The sequence below is a fragment of the Falco rusticolus genome, chromosome 3 (genome assembly GCF_015220075.1).
Source record: "Falco rusticolus isolate bFalRus1 chromosome 3, bFalRus1.pri, whole genome shotgun sequence".
Lineage (NCBI taxonomy): Eukaryota > Metazoa > Chordata > Aves > Falconiformes > Falconidae > Falco > Falco rusticolus.
In genome coordinates this window covers 120853173-120869418 of record NC_051189.1, presented here as the reverse complement: position 1 = coordinate 120869418, position 16246 = coordinate 120853173, and the positions used below count along the sequence as shown (strand labels likewise).

At 49.0% G+C, this 16246-nt stretch overlaps 1 protein-coding gene across 15 annotated transcripts in view; it reads right to left on the bottom strand.

The window, feature by feature from the left end:
- Window positions 1–8029, bottom strand: part of PUM1 (pumilio RNA binding family member 1) — a 78568-nt gene extending 70539 nt beyond the window's left edge. For 9 of the 15 annotated variants that reach the window (XM_037381907.1, XM_037381909.1, XM_037381919.1 and 6 more), the window contains exons 1-2: window positions 7904–8029; window positions 3352–3725 (exon numbers count right to left, since the gene is read on the bottom strand). In XM_037381907.1, the coding sequence (XP_037237804.1) occupies window positions 3352–3714 (363 nt within the window). In that variant the 5' untranslated portion in view covers window positions 3715–3725; window positions 7904–8029. Of the gene's footprint in view, window positions 1–3351; window positions 3726–7903 lie in introns of those variants that run through there. The other 6 variants (XM_037381916.1, XM_037381917.1, XM_037381918.1 and 3 more) reach the window with 3 other exon arrangements.
- Window positions 8030–16246: the final 8217 nt, after the last annotated feature.

The following is a 16246-nucleotide window of genomic DNA, read 5'->3' as shown; positions in this document are numbered from 1 at the left end:
GCTAGAACTTTGCTTAGGGGTTCAAATTCCAACCTAGCAAAAAAAAGTCTGATTCCACCATTACTTCAGTGTCTGCAAGAGCAAAGAGGAAGTTAGAAGCTATTTGTGTGGCTGGTGTATCTTTGATACCTTTGCATGCAGAACAATAGTAGCATCTCTAATCACTTGATTTTATACAAAAATTTGCCACCCCACCCCCCCACACACACCTTCTGGAGAAGAAGGGAAAAATGCAAAGGGAAAAGGAAGTTTCCAAGTAAAAACACAAAAAGAACCAGCACATTGCCACTGTTCACAACAAGAGGACAATATCTACTTCCTTGGGAGCAGAGAAACTTTTTCTTAAGTCATCCCTACTAAAGCCATTCACAGTTCAATTCTTAGAGCTGCTACTCAAAGCACGAACAAATGACAAGGAGGAACAGTCAGCACAATAAAAAATGAAAAGCAAGGACACTGTAAATAAGTTCTGACTCACAACACACTATTTAATAACACATGATGAAATGCTATCATTTGGTAAAAATCACTGGAGTAATATCACCAGACAGAGATAGATGTCTGACTACATACCAAACAAAGAAGAAACTGGGATTCAATGACTGGGGGGAAAAAAGAAAAAAAAAAACCACACTCTATCTTTAATTACAACCTCCCAAGCTCTAGGCAGACATTAACCTATAATTATTTTTTCTGACTTTCCATTATCTTCTAGCTACTGAGTTTCCTAACCAGTCTTAAAGGCAACAAGGCAAAGGCCCTCACTGCATTATCTTTGAAACTCTAAAATCAAACGTACAGTAATATAAGTGTATCCATGAGAAATGGAGACTTAGCAGACATCTATAATGATCCCCACCCCAGCGTGTCCCAGCACTTCCTTCCACTTCTACCTTTGCAGGATAAATTCAATTCTACCCTGGCTAAGCCCAAACTGAATTAAATCATTTTTGCATGCACAAGAGTAGTTCTTGCTCCAAGGAATTTATAATTTAAGCAATAGATGCAGAGGTGGCCGAAAAGTCAAAAGGAATGGCACTATTAGGATTACGTATATTGTGCATTCTGCTTCCCATGAGTAAAATCTCCGACGCAAACAGAGAACCATGGAAAGAGGGGCACCCAGGAAAGGCTGAAGCAATAAACACAGAGATGAAACTGCCCAACAATCACTGCAGTGTACCGTACCAAGTAAGACACATGAGAAAAGGGTTACTGCCCCACCTCAGAGTTGACTTTGAAGAAATCAAACACCACGACTGGTTCAAAGATGCATGCTGAATACAAAACATCAGGACTATGGGACAAATACGTTACAGCCAATGTAAAAATCACCAGGAAGTAGAACAGAAGAGGTCCCAATGTTCAATTATATTATAGTGGGTATTTCTTGAGCTTCAGATCACAGAACATATGGGTGGAAAACAGAGAACTCATTGTACAGAAACTTGTGCACTTAACCCTGCCAGGGGTGTTTTGTCCACACAACCTTCTCAGAAGCATTCTGCCTCCAAAGAATACGTGTCATTACTTAAAAGTTCATTTAAACTAGTATAAACTAATGAGTTTTTCTTTCATTAAGTGGTGCATGTATTAGCATCATTTCACTCAAGAAGTAACTGAAGTAAATCAAGCTGAGGAACAGCAACATATCTCCTGACATCAGAGCCTGTCTCTGTAACATGTAGGATTCTTCTGTCCCAGTGAAAGTTTAAGTCTTATGGTTATTAAAGAATGCAGTTAAAAAAGCTCAAATACCAGCACAATTTTTAATGACTGCAAGGTTCGCGTATTCTGTCCCCTCCCCATCCCAACCCACCACACCCAGTGAGTTGTCTTCAATTGTAGGGATTTTCAGAGAAAGGGAAATTAAAGTGTGAGTTGGAGGAAAAGAGGATTGAGAATTTTATGACGTTCACTTTAACTCATGAAGTCACCTTTCCACAAAACATCCAAACAAAAGCAGTCCCTGCCCAGACACTGCCACATGAGACTGCATGACAGTTTTTGAGAAACCTAAAAGTTGCAGCCCTTCAGTAAGAAATTTTTGCTTGTTTCATACACAACTTAAAGCAGATTAAGATCTCTTCCATCAGTGTCTCTTGAAACAAGTTTTATATTTACTGACTGAAAACTTGGATAGTTAACAGAAAAATTACATCTCATTTCAATGCAGTTATTTTCTTGAAACTAATAACTATGTTTCCAAATGAGGGAATAACTACAAAATTCTAGCTGCTTAATTCATATTGCAGTATTTCGTGCGATTTTTCTTCCGGAACAAATTAACAGTGCACTTTGGTTTACTTCTTTGTTGATATACACGCTGACTTCAGTGAGGTTGCAAAATTCACTGCACTGTTTGCCTTAAAATGTCTGGATGGCAACACACCCCCTGGGGAGGCACAGCAGAGGAGCAAGGGCTTGTTCCCTTTTATTTGAAAAACTGGAGGCAGGAAATATTCATAAAGGTTGCAAAAGCTTTGTGTCTGCTGCTCTGACATTTGTGGGAAAATTCATTTCTAAAATGTGCTTACATTTAAGTTTTGCTCCCTTAGAAGAGGAAGCACATCTTCTTTGACAAGTTACTTACAGGTCATAGACAGAAAGCTAGAGTGAGTCATGCCCTCGTTTAACTCACAGCACATCTGACAATGCAACTACTGAGAAGACTTCTAATAAACACTACTACTGAGACATGTTTTGGCCCACGACCCTTTTAGAAATGTTAAGCGCTGTAAGAAGTTAGCCATGTTTCTAAAAGCACTGTTTCATGATGCTGTTAAGGCTGTTCTCCTCTCAGTTCAGTTAAGCACATTAATAGCACCTTCCCTTCCCAATTAAACCAGAAAAAACCAAACCCTCAAAACAAACAATAAAAGAAAACCAGGAAAACACATTACCAGCAACTTCCAGAACTACGATTTTCAATATTGGGAATGGTAAAAGCCCATCCTACATGCATTGGCAGTTTTGTAATAGCATTACATAAGAATTATTTAACTACAGCAACAGATGTGAAAAGCAGCTGCAGTCACAGTCACCCCTATGCTAGTTCACACATCCAATTTAAAAAAAAAAAAAATCAATAAAGTGAATGATAAATTTTGTAAACATGCATTTGACTGTCACAGAGAGTGAATTGGGATTTCAACACCCTCAAGAGCAGAAACATTTCAGCTTATAGCTACCAAGGCACCGCAATCCTGAAAAAGAGAAAACAAAAAGTACGACTGTTGCCATTCCGACCACACAACCAGCTTCAGCTTTAAAAAGCGTCATTAAAAGCATCTATCATAAGCCCGATGCATTCACGTGTTGAGTTTGGAAACATTGAACTTTTTTTTTTACCTGATGTTCTGCATGAATGTTATCCCCAGTAGGCCAGCGATGTTTGCTGTTATTATAGCCGCCTCCACCACTTCCTCCTCCCCCAAGCTGCTCACCATGCTGCCTCTGGAAGAAGTAATCCACCATAGCGTCGTCCTGGGAGCGGCCTGCAACTCCTATGGATCCAGGAACAGGACTGGAGTGTGTCCCTGCTGCAAGTGCCTGATTTGCAGCTGGCTGTTGCTGAGCCTGGGACCCTGTTCCAGATGTCAATACAACAGGCATGTTGGGATTAGCTGTATCTTGAGTGTGCTGTTTCAGGTGGGGGCTGAATGAGTCCTGCCAGAGTACTGCTTTTCTCTTCAAAACACACGCAACGCTCATTCCACCAACACCTACAGGGGTGAGGGGAAGGGGGAGAGATGGCAAGAGAGAAGGAAAAGAAAACATTAAATCCTTACAGCTTCAGCTTGACGTGTTAAATAACACACCCATCTTGTGACTGGCAGGGAAACATCACGATGCCAAATCTGACTCCTTTTAGCACAGTTACTTGTTCCATTAGCCAAGCAACTAAAATATCATATAAAAATGCACGTTAGCCAAAAATCCCACATTTTTTGCTGCAGAGTATTACCAGTATACTCAAGATTCCCATAAGGTACCCATTCCACTGAAATCAGAATGCCAATTCATGCAATGGACGAAACATTGACTGGAGTGCTGCCACAGAAAACTGCTAGAAAAAAGGCCCTGAAAAACCTGTTGGGACGCAACTTACACCATCAGTGCCTGCCATGCTTGTTTACACCTGACAAATTACAAGGCAGATCTTCAATCAATACATGAGTCCCACTGTATAACGATGTATGTGTTCACTTAGTCATTGAAAACATCAAGGTAAGAGTGGTGAGTTTTTTCAAATGCAAACTTAACTGTATAAGCAGAAATTTAGTATTTTAAGTCCCAAACACGATGTGCACTCTTCCTGCAAACTCAGAAGCTGGTTTTGGTCATGAGATGGTAAAACACACTGGCATGTTTTGTCCAAGATTTGCTGGAGAAAAAGCAGCTAACCTCTCGGTACCCAGGATCTCGGCAGAACCTTCCAGAGCCAGAGCAGCCAGCAGTGCCGGTCCCGCTGTCAATGGCACCAGGGGAAAGCTGGACAAGTCACAGCAGCCATCCAACACTGAAAATGCCCCAAATGTTTTGCATACACCCAAAATCATCTGCATGCAGGACAGAAACTGTCAGACTAGGCTGACAGCAACTCGCTAATTTACTAACCCCCCCCAAATACTTTGATAGCGTCCCAGCAGCACAAAACCAGCAAGTTTGTTATTTTAAGACAACATTATCAGCTGATCCTGACAGTAATAAAGACATTTCAGTGTGAAGTGTTTTCCCCTCTTATGTAATGCTCAGCTAATGCAGGGCACACACAAATCAAATTTGTTTTTAAAGGCATGGTATAGTCAGAATTACTATTTTTTAAAAAGATCGCTAGTTTATGACTTTAGTTACCTAAATCCAATCCCACAAATACCACAGAGAATTAAAAGGATGAAACTGGGGGGCGGGGGGTTGTTCAGCCCTTACAGACTCCCACCACAGCTGCATACCAGTACCAGAATGCTTTTACTATTGTACCTTGGTGGCTGTAAACCTTGGCCCTGATCCTTACAGCAGCTATGAGATCCTGAAAGGCAGCTCTGTTTCCTCTCTGCTCATCACAGTAGTTTTGAACAACAGTCAACTACTACAAGCAACTTCCAAGAACAATTTTCTAACAGTGCAGAAAGTTGACACACACCAAAAGAATCCAAGTCCTATCTTTGATCAGACTTTGTCAGGTCTGTCCCACTAATTTAGAGCTGTGTTAATATTCAGAAGAAAATTACTACAAGAACTGCAGAGATAAAAAAAAAAATCTTAATTGCACCTACAAAGTGCATTTGTTGACACACACACACACACACACACACACAGAACCTCCATGGCCACATAAACAAGCAACTCTGCAAGGGTTTTTACACATTCAAAGACCTTCACAACTTAAATACCAGCAGCATCCAACAGAACTAACTCCCCTGTCTTTCAGAAAGTCTGGAAATCACTACCGTCCCCATATACTTCATAAAACACTGACAACACCTGATACTACTAAACCTTCACTACAATTTAATGGCATTTTCCCATTAGTTGCCCTTTAATAAAAATTATCAGAATCCTTCAGTAACATGAAATCAAGCAATAAAGCTTCTCTATGCAGCAAGAAAAAAAAATAAGTAATTACTGGTAAGAAATTAACACATCCCCAAGGCGGGGTGTATATTAATTGCAAACAATGAAATCCAAGCAGCTTGCACCAAAGGAGGCTACACATTATCTCAAGACAGACCTAAAAAAAAATACAGGAATACCAAGAATCTACAAAAAGTTTCAAGTATCTAAATAGTGTGACAAGCTGTTTCCAGTGGAAATACCACAAGATACAAAGTTGCGAGTGCAAGCCTACACGGCCACATTTCTTTGCTCCCTCAAAAGGCAGCAGGCTGTGAGGTCCCTCTGTTCACCAGCAGAAATTCATTTCTGGGTTCATTTGCATGCAGACTGTTAATAACTGTATTACTATAAAAATCAGGGGTTTTTTTGAGCCTTTAGAAAATCTCAGTCAAGGTACTATGAAGAGCCGCACAAGTGCCTCCTGTGCCCAAACGCTTCCTCTTTCATCTAATACAGTTGAGGCAGCTCCAAACACAAGAGAAAAAACTTGGCAAAGGCAACATTTTGAAAGGGAGCAAAGGGGAAAAGAGCATTCTGGGTAGTTCAAGTTTAGTTCCAAGATGTGTTTTTATAGAAATGCCATGTTAAATGTAGCAGACAGCTGAATCCTGTCATTCAAAGCACACAGAGCATCAGAAATATGTGAAGTCACCTACACAACGCACATTCATTAGCTAACCAGCAGCTGCAAGGTTCACCACTGCTAATGGCTACTAGGACCCTTTTCGTTCCCAAACTATTACTAAAAATACATAATAAACTTTTCCTCTGTAAACTGTTTGCTGGCAAAAGTTACGTATTTACAAACAAAAGCTTCAAAACTGCTACAAAGCACTCAAGGCAGACAATTTTCCTCTCCCCTTGGTAAAAAACACAGCATGCAAATGAACTCCTCTGTGTTACCATTACAAGCAAAATGCTTTAGATTATGGGATGCTCCACCAGCAACACAAACTTCAGGAACATCTCCAAGCAAGTTTTAAGCACAAGTGGCAACAACATTGAATAAGGCAGCTTTAATCTGCATAGAGCACAGCTACGCGTTCAGATCTTCACTGCTCTTATTTTATATTCCTCTAAAAATAACAGAATATTAAAAAAAATAAAACAAAAAATCAACACAAGACGAGCGTTTCAAAAAGTTCAATCACGAACTATAAGACTGTTTGGGTTGGGTGGGTTTTTGGGGGGTTTTTTTGGAAGTCAGAGTGGAAATTAAAGCACAGCCATTGTTCGGGAGCTGTGGCCTACAAGAACTTTTAACGTTAAACCTTGTGTTTTCCTGAAAACCTGGGGAGACGCAGCAGGAAACGGGTACATTGATCACCAACCGGATTACTTAAACCAGCGTTAAAACGTTGTAAGATAAATGCTACCCCTTAACCCACCTCCCCCGATCTTAATAAAGGAAATTCCTTACTCATGATCTACCTAACAAAATCTCTGCTCAGAGCAAAGTTATTAAACACCGACAAAAAAAAAAAAAAAAATCACACTATTTCTCCGGTTGGGGGGAGAGACAGACTCTTAAAATCCCAAGTTTGCAATTAAAAAAGGCCCAACACTTGTTATTACGTGCAAACGAGATAAAAACAAGGGAAAAAAACCACACAAACACAAAACCCCTGGGTCACTCAGCACATCAAAAAGTACTGTCTGCATTTTCCGACCCTCCCGCTTGCGAGGCGCCGTCCCTCTCCCCCTCCAGGGACACCGGGCCCCCCAGCCCTGCCGAAGAGCCCCCCAAGGCCGGGGGCTGGGGGGAGCACACGGACACCCGGCCACACCACCACCGCGGGCCAGAGCCGGGCCGGGCCCCGCGGAACAACAAAGCGGGGCCTCGGCCCTCCGCGGCAGGCCGTGCTAGGCTCCCCCCCCCGGCAGAAAGGAGAGTCCCGGGGAGACCCCCCGCGGCGGGCCGGGCCCGGCGGAGGACGCAGGCGTGGGGCGCCGCCGCCGCCCGACCGGGATGGGCCCGCGGCCCCCCCCAAACAACACCCGCTCCGTGCGGGCCGGGGCCAGCGTGCAGCGGCCGGGGAGCCCCTCACCGGAGGCGGGGGCCCACCGCGCCCCCCACCCCGCGCTAACAATAGGGGCCAGGCCCCGGCCCCCGAGCGCCGACAAGGAGCCGGGTGGGAGACAGCTGAGTGCAGCGCCCCGCCGCCGCTCGCCTTCGGAGCGGCCTGGCACGGCTCCGCTCGACCCCCCCCACCAATATGGCCCCACCAGCAGCTCCACTGAGGTGCGCAGTGCGCCGGGGGCCCGGTCCGGTGCCGATACTCACGGGCGGAGCGGTAGGATGAAGACGGATCTCGGCCCCCCCCAGGCCGCTCGCCGCCTGCCTCTCCCCCTGCCTTTCACTCCGACAACATGGCGGCCCGGCGGGGACGGGCGCCGCGCTGCACGCCGGGAAGGCGAGGCCGGTCCAAGCGCCGCCGGGCCGCCGCTCCCCTGGCCGGGCCGGGCCCTACCCGCCGCCCCGCAGCCGCCTCGCCGCCGGGCAGCGCAGCGCGGGGGGGCCAGGTCGTGCAGTGCCCTGGCGCCCCCCTGCGCGTCCCCCCACGGGTTGGTGTCCCCGCTCCCCGGCCAGGCCCGGGGCGGCCTGGGGCCAGGCCAGGACCAGGGGCTTCAGGCTTTCAGCGTGGCCCCCTCCCCGGATGGCGCTGGGTACGGCCGTGCCCTCCCCCACTGCCGCCACCGGCGCTTCCTCGGCCGCCGGGGCTGCGGCTGAGCCTCCCCAGCTCGGGCACCCCGAGCCCCCGGGCAGCAGCGGGGAGGCCGCCAGGCAGCTGCCAGCGCCCCCCGCCCGCACAGCAGCCACCATGGGGCCTGTCGCACAAAGGCGGCGGGGACCGACAGTGGGGGCACGGAGCGCAGCGGCGGGAACGGCTCCTGCCCGCTCCGCGCTCTCACTAGCGCAGCGCCAGCAGCCAGGCACAACTGTGGGGCGATGCCCCTCGTGCCCCCGCCCCAGGCCCTCTCCCCACACAGCCGGGGCTGGGGGCAGACTACCGAGACCAGCAGGCGCCGGCCAGGCAGCAGCCGGGGACCGAGGGAGCGCGGCGCGCCGGGAGCGGTAGTTCTGCAGCAGCGCCTCCATGTTAAAGGGGCAGCTCGCTCGGCAGCGGCTGCGGGGACTTGTTGCCCCCTCACGCACCGCGGTGGTGGAGCTCTTCTGGTTGGGGAGGGGGGGTTTCAGCGCCTGCGCTTGATGCTTAGATGTAATATTTTTCTCTTCCTCTTGGCCAGGCGAAAGAGCCACACGTGAAAAACGGGAGGAAAATGCTCACGGCAGGCAGCGACACGGGGCATGCCCTCGCATGCAGGCAGGGAGCAAACAAGCAGCAGCAGCCCAGCGCAGCCTTTCAAGGGGCTTCATCAGACATACAGGGTCCTGCAGAGCACGTGGAGCTCGGCGAGAGATTTCCCTGAAGTCTGAGCTTTTGTGGGTGAAGCATCAGGTTGTGGTTTCAGGCACAAGAAGTTACTTCAAACAGGGTTTATCGCAGTCATTAAAGTGCAAGCAGGGCCAGATCCATCTGAGATCTTGCTGCATGGCTTGCGTGTATCCATTTTCTCCCCGAAGGGCTGCTGGGGTGATGGGTGTCGCTGCAGCCACGCTGCCTCTTCCAGGCACCCGCACCGCGATGGAGCGTGCAGCCCAGCCGGCAAGGGCCTCACCCCAGCCAGCCTCCCAAACCCTGGGGAAATACAGCTGTGGCTGCAGCCTGGGAGGTGCTGAGTACTCCAGGCAGGGCGTGACAGGGGACCTTCAGGGTAAACAGTAAAGGCTTTCACAATCGCTGCTGGTTTTTAAGCCAAGCCTTGCATAGCCACCCAAAGCTTTCTTCAGCCAGCACCAGCGTGGCTTATTCGAATGGGCAAAACCCCACAGTGAGAAACTCAGCTCTGCTGGGTTCAGCTGCCTGCATCACAGCAGCACATTGCCCAAACAGGTGTGTGGCACTTGGCATTGACCCCCCCTGCCCTGCTGCCACACAGCCTGGCCAGGCCCTGAGCACTCCACGAACAGCTGCAGTGTGGATTCTGTGCAATGAGTAGCTCCTGTTAGTGAGGCCTGGCTGCCTCCAGGCTCTTCACTGGAATAGGAGTATCAGCAGGTTCTTCTGGCAAGCATCCCTAACGAAGATGCAGCACATTCTGCCAAGCTGCGCTCAACAACAAAACCGCCTCAGTGACACAGTCAGCCCGTCAGAAGTGAGCTTGTGTGGTGAGGCCTGATCAGTTGTCACCTTCTGGCTGGTAGAGCCCTAAATCTGGCTCCGCCATGCCATGGTGGACAGTGCAACACCCCCAAAATGCCACCGCTGTGAGCAAGGACAAGTTCTTGGCATAGTGGAGACGAGAACAGTGAAACTGTGTCATCTCGGCGAATGAATCTGCCCACCCTTCTCTTTTGATTGCATTCTGCAATGTCTCCTGAACATCCCAGGCTGATATGAGCCATCAATGTTGACTCTTGGGTGACGAATACTAGGGCAGCAAAGTGTGAGAGGTCAGGAAGTCCTTCCCACACCGTGTCTTCATTGCAGAGCCAAGGGGAAGGAGGGCTGACAGGCCCCTACCTGCTTCTGCTGGCCGGGTTTTGGGGTGCTGTGCTTGCAAACTGGCAACCTCAGCACCCCACCTGGGTGAGGGGCCACCAGTCCCCAAGCTATCATGCTGGTGGTAGCACAGAGGTCCTCAAGGAGCACTGACTCTCTGCTGTGAGCCAGAGATAACAGCTACACCACAGCAGGTTGCAGCACACACCCAGGCTGCTTGCTGATACTAGAAACATGGTTTCTGTTAATTATATCTGGGATAATTACATTTATACCAGTATAATGAAAGGGGGAGGGAAGGAGTTCTCCTGTGGATGAAGTATTAGTTGTTAAAACCTGCTTATGCCTGTCAGTTTATTCAGTTTAGGAAGAAAGGTGCAGAGAAATAGCACATGGGGACACACAGCCCTGTGCTATGGGACTGAGCTGAAGTTTGGGTCTCACCTCTAGTGCCTCCATCCCTCCCACAGCCTTTTCTGCCTCCCACCACTGCCATCCTCTCTCTTGCCCCTCAGACTGTGCCTAAGCTCCCAGCTTGTTGCAATCCATGGAAAGTCTCTCACTGGGAGAACATGCTGCTCAAGGGACTTTGGAGCCATGGAGAGCAGGCAGAGTGGGAGGAAGAGGCACTGTGGGCAGTGAAATAAATTCCATCTCCATGGGAAAAAACTTCTGGAAGCAGAAATGTCCTCCTGATCTTTGCTGCACCGTTGGCCATCAAGGGCAGCCCCAGGTCCCTGGCCCTGGCTCACTCTGTACCAGTCTCGGCATAAGTTATCCTGGGCTTCATCTTCAGTCTACAAAGAGAAAAAGAAGCCTCCAGAAGGTGGTTGGTGTCCTCCTAACCTCTGAATGACTTGCTAGAAATACCTTTCTCTCTGCTGTCTACAGAAAAGGCTTCAGTCAACTGCACTCTTCATTAAACATCAAACTTACATGTCCAAAGCCAAATGCCCAAATCCAGACCCTCTAGCCACACCCTGCCCAGACTGTTCCTGGTGGCATGGTGCCCAACGCTGCAGTATCTTCTCTTTGAAGGAGCCTTCTAGTTTAAAAGCAAATAAACCTAGTGCTGCTGTGATTCATGCTCCTCAGAGCAGAGCTTCCCACAGCTCGATGGAGACACATGCACAGGACAGAGGATTCAGCTGGAAAAGAAAATCGATTGAGTGACTCCATAAATCACAGATGAGTGGCTTCATACTGCCTCCAGACATACCTGGCTGTCCCTGGCCTTGGGGAAGTGTAGGGAGGTCCAGCATTTTTATTTCAGTGACAACCTGGTCTCTGAAATTAAAAGCCAGGTGGGAGGAAAGAGAGTCTCCCCACCCAGTGCCAAGTTCTTCAGTGGGGCAGTGAAATTTTCTTGGCCACTAGGAAAAAAAAAATTTACTGGATTTTTTTCTTAACCTAGCCAAAAACTGCTGAGATCTTTATGCAGGATACTTTCAAAATGTGCTTGGCTTGACTAAAAAGCTTTAAAAGCCAACTACATGATTCATCTTCATCACTGGGACAGTGTTTTGTCAAACCCTGTTGCCTTGAGACAAAAAGTTATGACCAGCCCTGCAGCTGGGCAGCTTTAGTACTTGTTCACAAATGCGGACTGTGTGCTGACCCATGCATCACACCGTCAGCTGCTTTGCAGAGATGGCCATAGACCTCAAATCATGGACCTTCCCCATGAGAGCCCAGTCCCACACGCATGCAGATGCAGGGCATGCACATAAATGCTTTCTGGGCTGGACACGTTGTCATCAGCAGACCCAGACCATCATTTCTGCAGCAGCTTTCAACTATCAGATAAAACCGTGGTTTTCACCGACACTTTTTGCCTACAGGTTTCCACGCTCTTATTGAGAAACCCAATGCAGACGTTTTCAGGAGTCAGCAGCCAAGTGTCTAAAAGCAGCTGGTGAAATGTTGTGGTCACGGCAAGCTGAAGGAAATTCTGGCTGTGGACCCACCTCACAACAGTAAAGTCTGAAAGTTTCATTTTGGCTGGAAAGTCACTTTTTCTTGCAAAAATACACCCCCTCTAAAATTAAAGTTTTAAAGCAACTCCCCTCCCACCCATCAGCTGTGCTTAGGGTTGTTCCGAGCCTGACACAGAGTCCCTGATCCTGGGTGCAATGACCAACCAAGCAACTCTGCGTGATGTCTTGAGGGTCATTAACAACAAATCCCAGTTTCCTCTCTGTGTGCAGGAAGGCAGTTGGCAAAGCCTTGCCACACATCCCATGATTAGAAAACAGTGGTGCCAATGCCTTTCTCTGCATCCCAGTGATGTCCTCTGCTGTCCTCACTCCAGTTTGCTATGGCTCACAGAGCCACCACAGAAGAAGACAGCAAGAGGCAGGCAGTGAAAAAGGCCCTGGAAAAATGGAGATAGATCCAGGGTGGATTAATGGGATCCAGAGTGAGTTAAATCCAAGCTAAGAAGAGACACACAGGACTTCTAACTCTTATAGGGTCAAGAATGTATTTTCCCCAGGGACCAGGAAGCAAGAAATGTTTTTGGCAGGGTCACTAGCACACGAGGCTGAATGTCATTGGGAAGGATGCTTGAGTGCCCCACTGATATAATCTATCACCCCACTGCCACTCCACTGATATAATCTACGAACCAGAAAGTAATTGAGAAACCTACAAGAAAAGCAGCTGCACAAACAACTGACAGCAGCTATAAACCAGGAAAAAGGAAATTCTTGTTTGTTTTTTAAACTGTGTGGGTTTTTCCCCCAGACCTCGCTGCTGAGATATGTCATGGCATATCTCATATGGCTCAGCCCTGCTCCACATTCCTACCTTTTCATCAGCCGCCTTACCTAGCTGCCAAACACTGTAGGGACCTGCACATCAGAGCTGCAGAGAAAACAGGAGCTCTGATAGATGCTGATGGATAAAATAAATCAGCCCTTGGGGTACAAACAGCTGTCCCTCCCAGGAGCCTTGCAGGCACGTAGGGCTGCACTGCGGCAGGACAGCGGTTGGGTTGAACACAGCCCCAGGATCTGATAGGATCTGAAAAATCCTATGGCTTAGCAAAACAGCTGCAGATAGGAGACTTGAGGTTGTAGCACCTTCCTCCTGAGAGGGAGGTAGTGGTGGTGTCCCTGCTGAGCACAGGCTGCTGACCAGGGCTTGGTTGATACCCAGTTAGAAAGGAGCTGGCAGGCTCCAGGGCTGCTCTTGGCTAGCGCTTGCCAAGTCATAGCGGAGACTTGTCCCTGCTCAGGGCATCCCACCTGCAGTGTCTGTACCTCCAAACGTGTCCCAGGCCAGCCACGGCCAAGGGATCGTACCTATGTATAGTCTAGCTAGATCACCCCAAAATACAAACTAGATCCTTATACCTGCCCACCTCCCTTCTCTTTGGGCCCCAGGAGAGAATAGGCACCCACCAGGAGCAAGGGAACGGGACACAGGGGTCCCTCTGCTACTCATGTCCTATTAGCAAGGCAGGTAAACGCTGCCCTGGGGACATTTCCCATCCACTGGTGACATGTTGTCCCATATGCTGTCACTGGTAGGTGCAACACCACCTCCTTAGTGGGTCCTTGTGAGATATCCCTTCTCAGGGATCATCTCAATTTCTAATCATTAGAGCTCTGAAGCAGGAGGCAGATTAAGCTTTCTAGCATGTTTGTTATCATTAAATATATCAACACTGGATTTTCTCAACAGGCAATTACATGACTAAGCTTTTTGGAAGCTTGCTACCTTCTCAGTCCACATGACTTCTTCTCAAAGTCCTGTAGCCTGATTACGTTTAGTGGGGAACAATTTCCTTCTGCCAGCTCCGTGTTTCTCATTTACATTGCATCAGCTCTTCCTCAGCACTGGAAGACGGGCGGGAGGGATGCTCTGCTTTCTCCTGCCTCTTTAACATCTCCATAGCCCAGCAAGGCTGGAGCATGGCATCGAGACCAGCAGATCCTTCCCCTGCAGACAGAGCTATTTATTGGAGTATGTATATATGTTGGAAAATAGATATTATTACCGGAAATTTTTAGGCTGCATGTAGAGGCAGAGTCACAGGGCAGCAATGCTCAAATAGGAGCAAGGGAATGAATGGTGACTTTGCAAGGTGTCGGTCAGCCAGAAGGTTTTCCTAGTCCCCAGCCCCCCTTCCCCTTCACTTCCAGCTTTCCAAGGCCTTATTTCTTGGGGGTTTAAGTTGTCTGATTTGCTCATGTCCTTGTCACCATAGAGAGGGTGACAACATGCTACTGCTGCCAGGCTGTCAGAGTGGGGTCTCCCAGGGCCCTCCCCAGGCCACTGCTGTCTGCGTGCTGCATGTTCAAGATGTGTTTCCTGTTATGTTCCCAGTTAAGAAAAAACAACAACCCAACAAATTGTCACATTTAGAAGAACATCATCCCAGCTGCAGTCTCATGCTCAAATTTAGGAAATACCAGTGTTAATTTGCCTGTGCAACTTTAATTCAGCCCTCTTAGGCACATGCTTTGCGATCCAGTCTTTAATTTCCCATGGCACCTGTAACCCACTTAGGGCTGGCTCTGCCCTGGGCCAGAGCAACAGGGGAGATGAGGACATAGGACCCCCATGTCCCCCCCCAGCCCAAGCTGGAAGGTGTGTGCAGCACGAAGGACAGAGGTCTGGTGCTTGAAATGCTTTTGCTTTTCTCCTCTCTCATAACTGGAGCAATTTTGCTGGAGTTCAGGGTGCTGCAGGAGGGTTGGCTTAGCAAGAAAGGGTGAAGGATGAAAGCGGAGCCTCTCTGCTCCCAGCTCCAAACCCCACTGCCACCAGCATCCACCCAGGCCCCCTCCTGGCCACCTCTGCGGGCTGCCCAGGGCTGCCTCCTCCCTCCCCTCCTCTGACACAGAGAGAGACCTTCTGTCAAGCTGAGTCCCACACTGTCCCTCTGCCCACGCACACCTTTCGTTTGGACACCGAGATGCACCTGGGCACTGGGTGGAGGCTGCTTCTGTCCTGACTCCCTCCTCACAGAAGGCAGCCCACCGGCTCCTGCGGCTCTGCCTAACGCAGGCAGCTGCTTCTCCTGCCAGTTGCAGCCCAGCCCAGGGTGACAGCTTGGGGACCTGGATGCCTCCTGCCTCTGCTTGCATGTCCCCATGTGCCACAAAGTTCCACAAACCATTCAGCCTGGCAGCAGGGAGCTGGCGGGGGAGCAATTTGTGACCGACAGCTTTGCCAGGGAAACATCCCAGCGTAGCTTGTTTTACGTGGAAGGAGGCCTGGGGTTTGCTGGGGGGGCAGAAAAGATGTTTCCCAAGCAGTGGCTAAAACCACCCCAACTGGAGTCTTGCCCGAGCAGCACTTGTCTCCCATGTCCTCCGTGCACCAAAGCTTGCAGGGGCAGACACCTCGCTCCCCAGCCGCAAGCTCCTGGCTTCTTACCAGTGCTCCTGGTTTGATCTTTGCTGCAGAGATGGAGGCTCAGATACACCTGGCTGAAAAACCTTATTGCCCTTGGTGTAATTCGGAGGCAGCGAGCCCATGCTTAGAATGGCTGATTCACTCTCTGGACCTGCCCCTGCTCTTCCTATGAGGCTGGAGGGAGCCAAGGGCAGCAAAGCAGAACCCAGTGGAGATGCCTAATGTGGGTGACTGCAGGCTTCAGCATGACGGTGAAACCTTTCTCAGGGTGCCTGCTTGAAGACCAGGATTTGCCTGAGCAAAGTGGCACTGGGTGTTGGCAGGAGCAAAGCTTTGCATGCATGAAGGGGGAAAGCATTGCAGAGACCTCAGAGGCATCTGGTTTGGAGGGTCCTGAGCACTGGCTGCATGTTCAGCCAACACCAGGCGGACATTTGCCTGTTATTCCCTGTTCTTGTGCCCATTCTGACTGTAACTATGTGGATTTACTCCAGATCACAGCCAGGCATTGTGCTGGCAGTGATGAAGGGATGTGCATTCTTCTGCCAGCCCTGAGACCTTTCCCATGCACTTTCCCTGCATGGGAGGTGATGCATGGTGGTCACAGCTGGTTGCATCTCCATCAATTTCACATGTAAAAAATCACTTTTCTGGCTGTGCAGCAGGACCAGGTTGGAGCCCAGAGAGGTGAATAG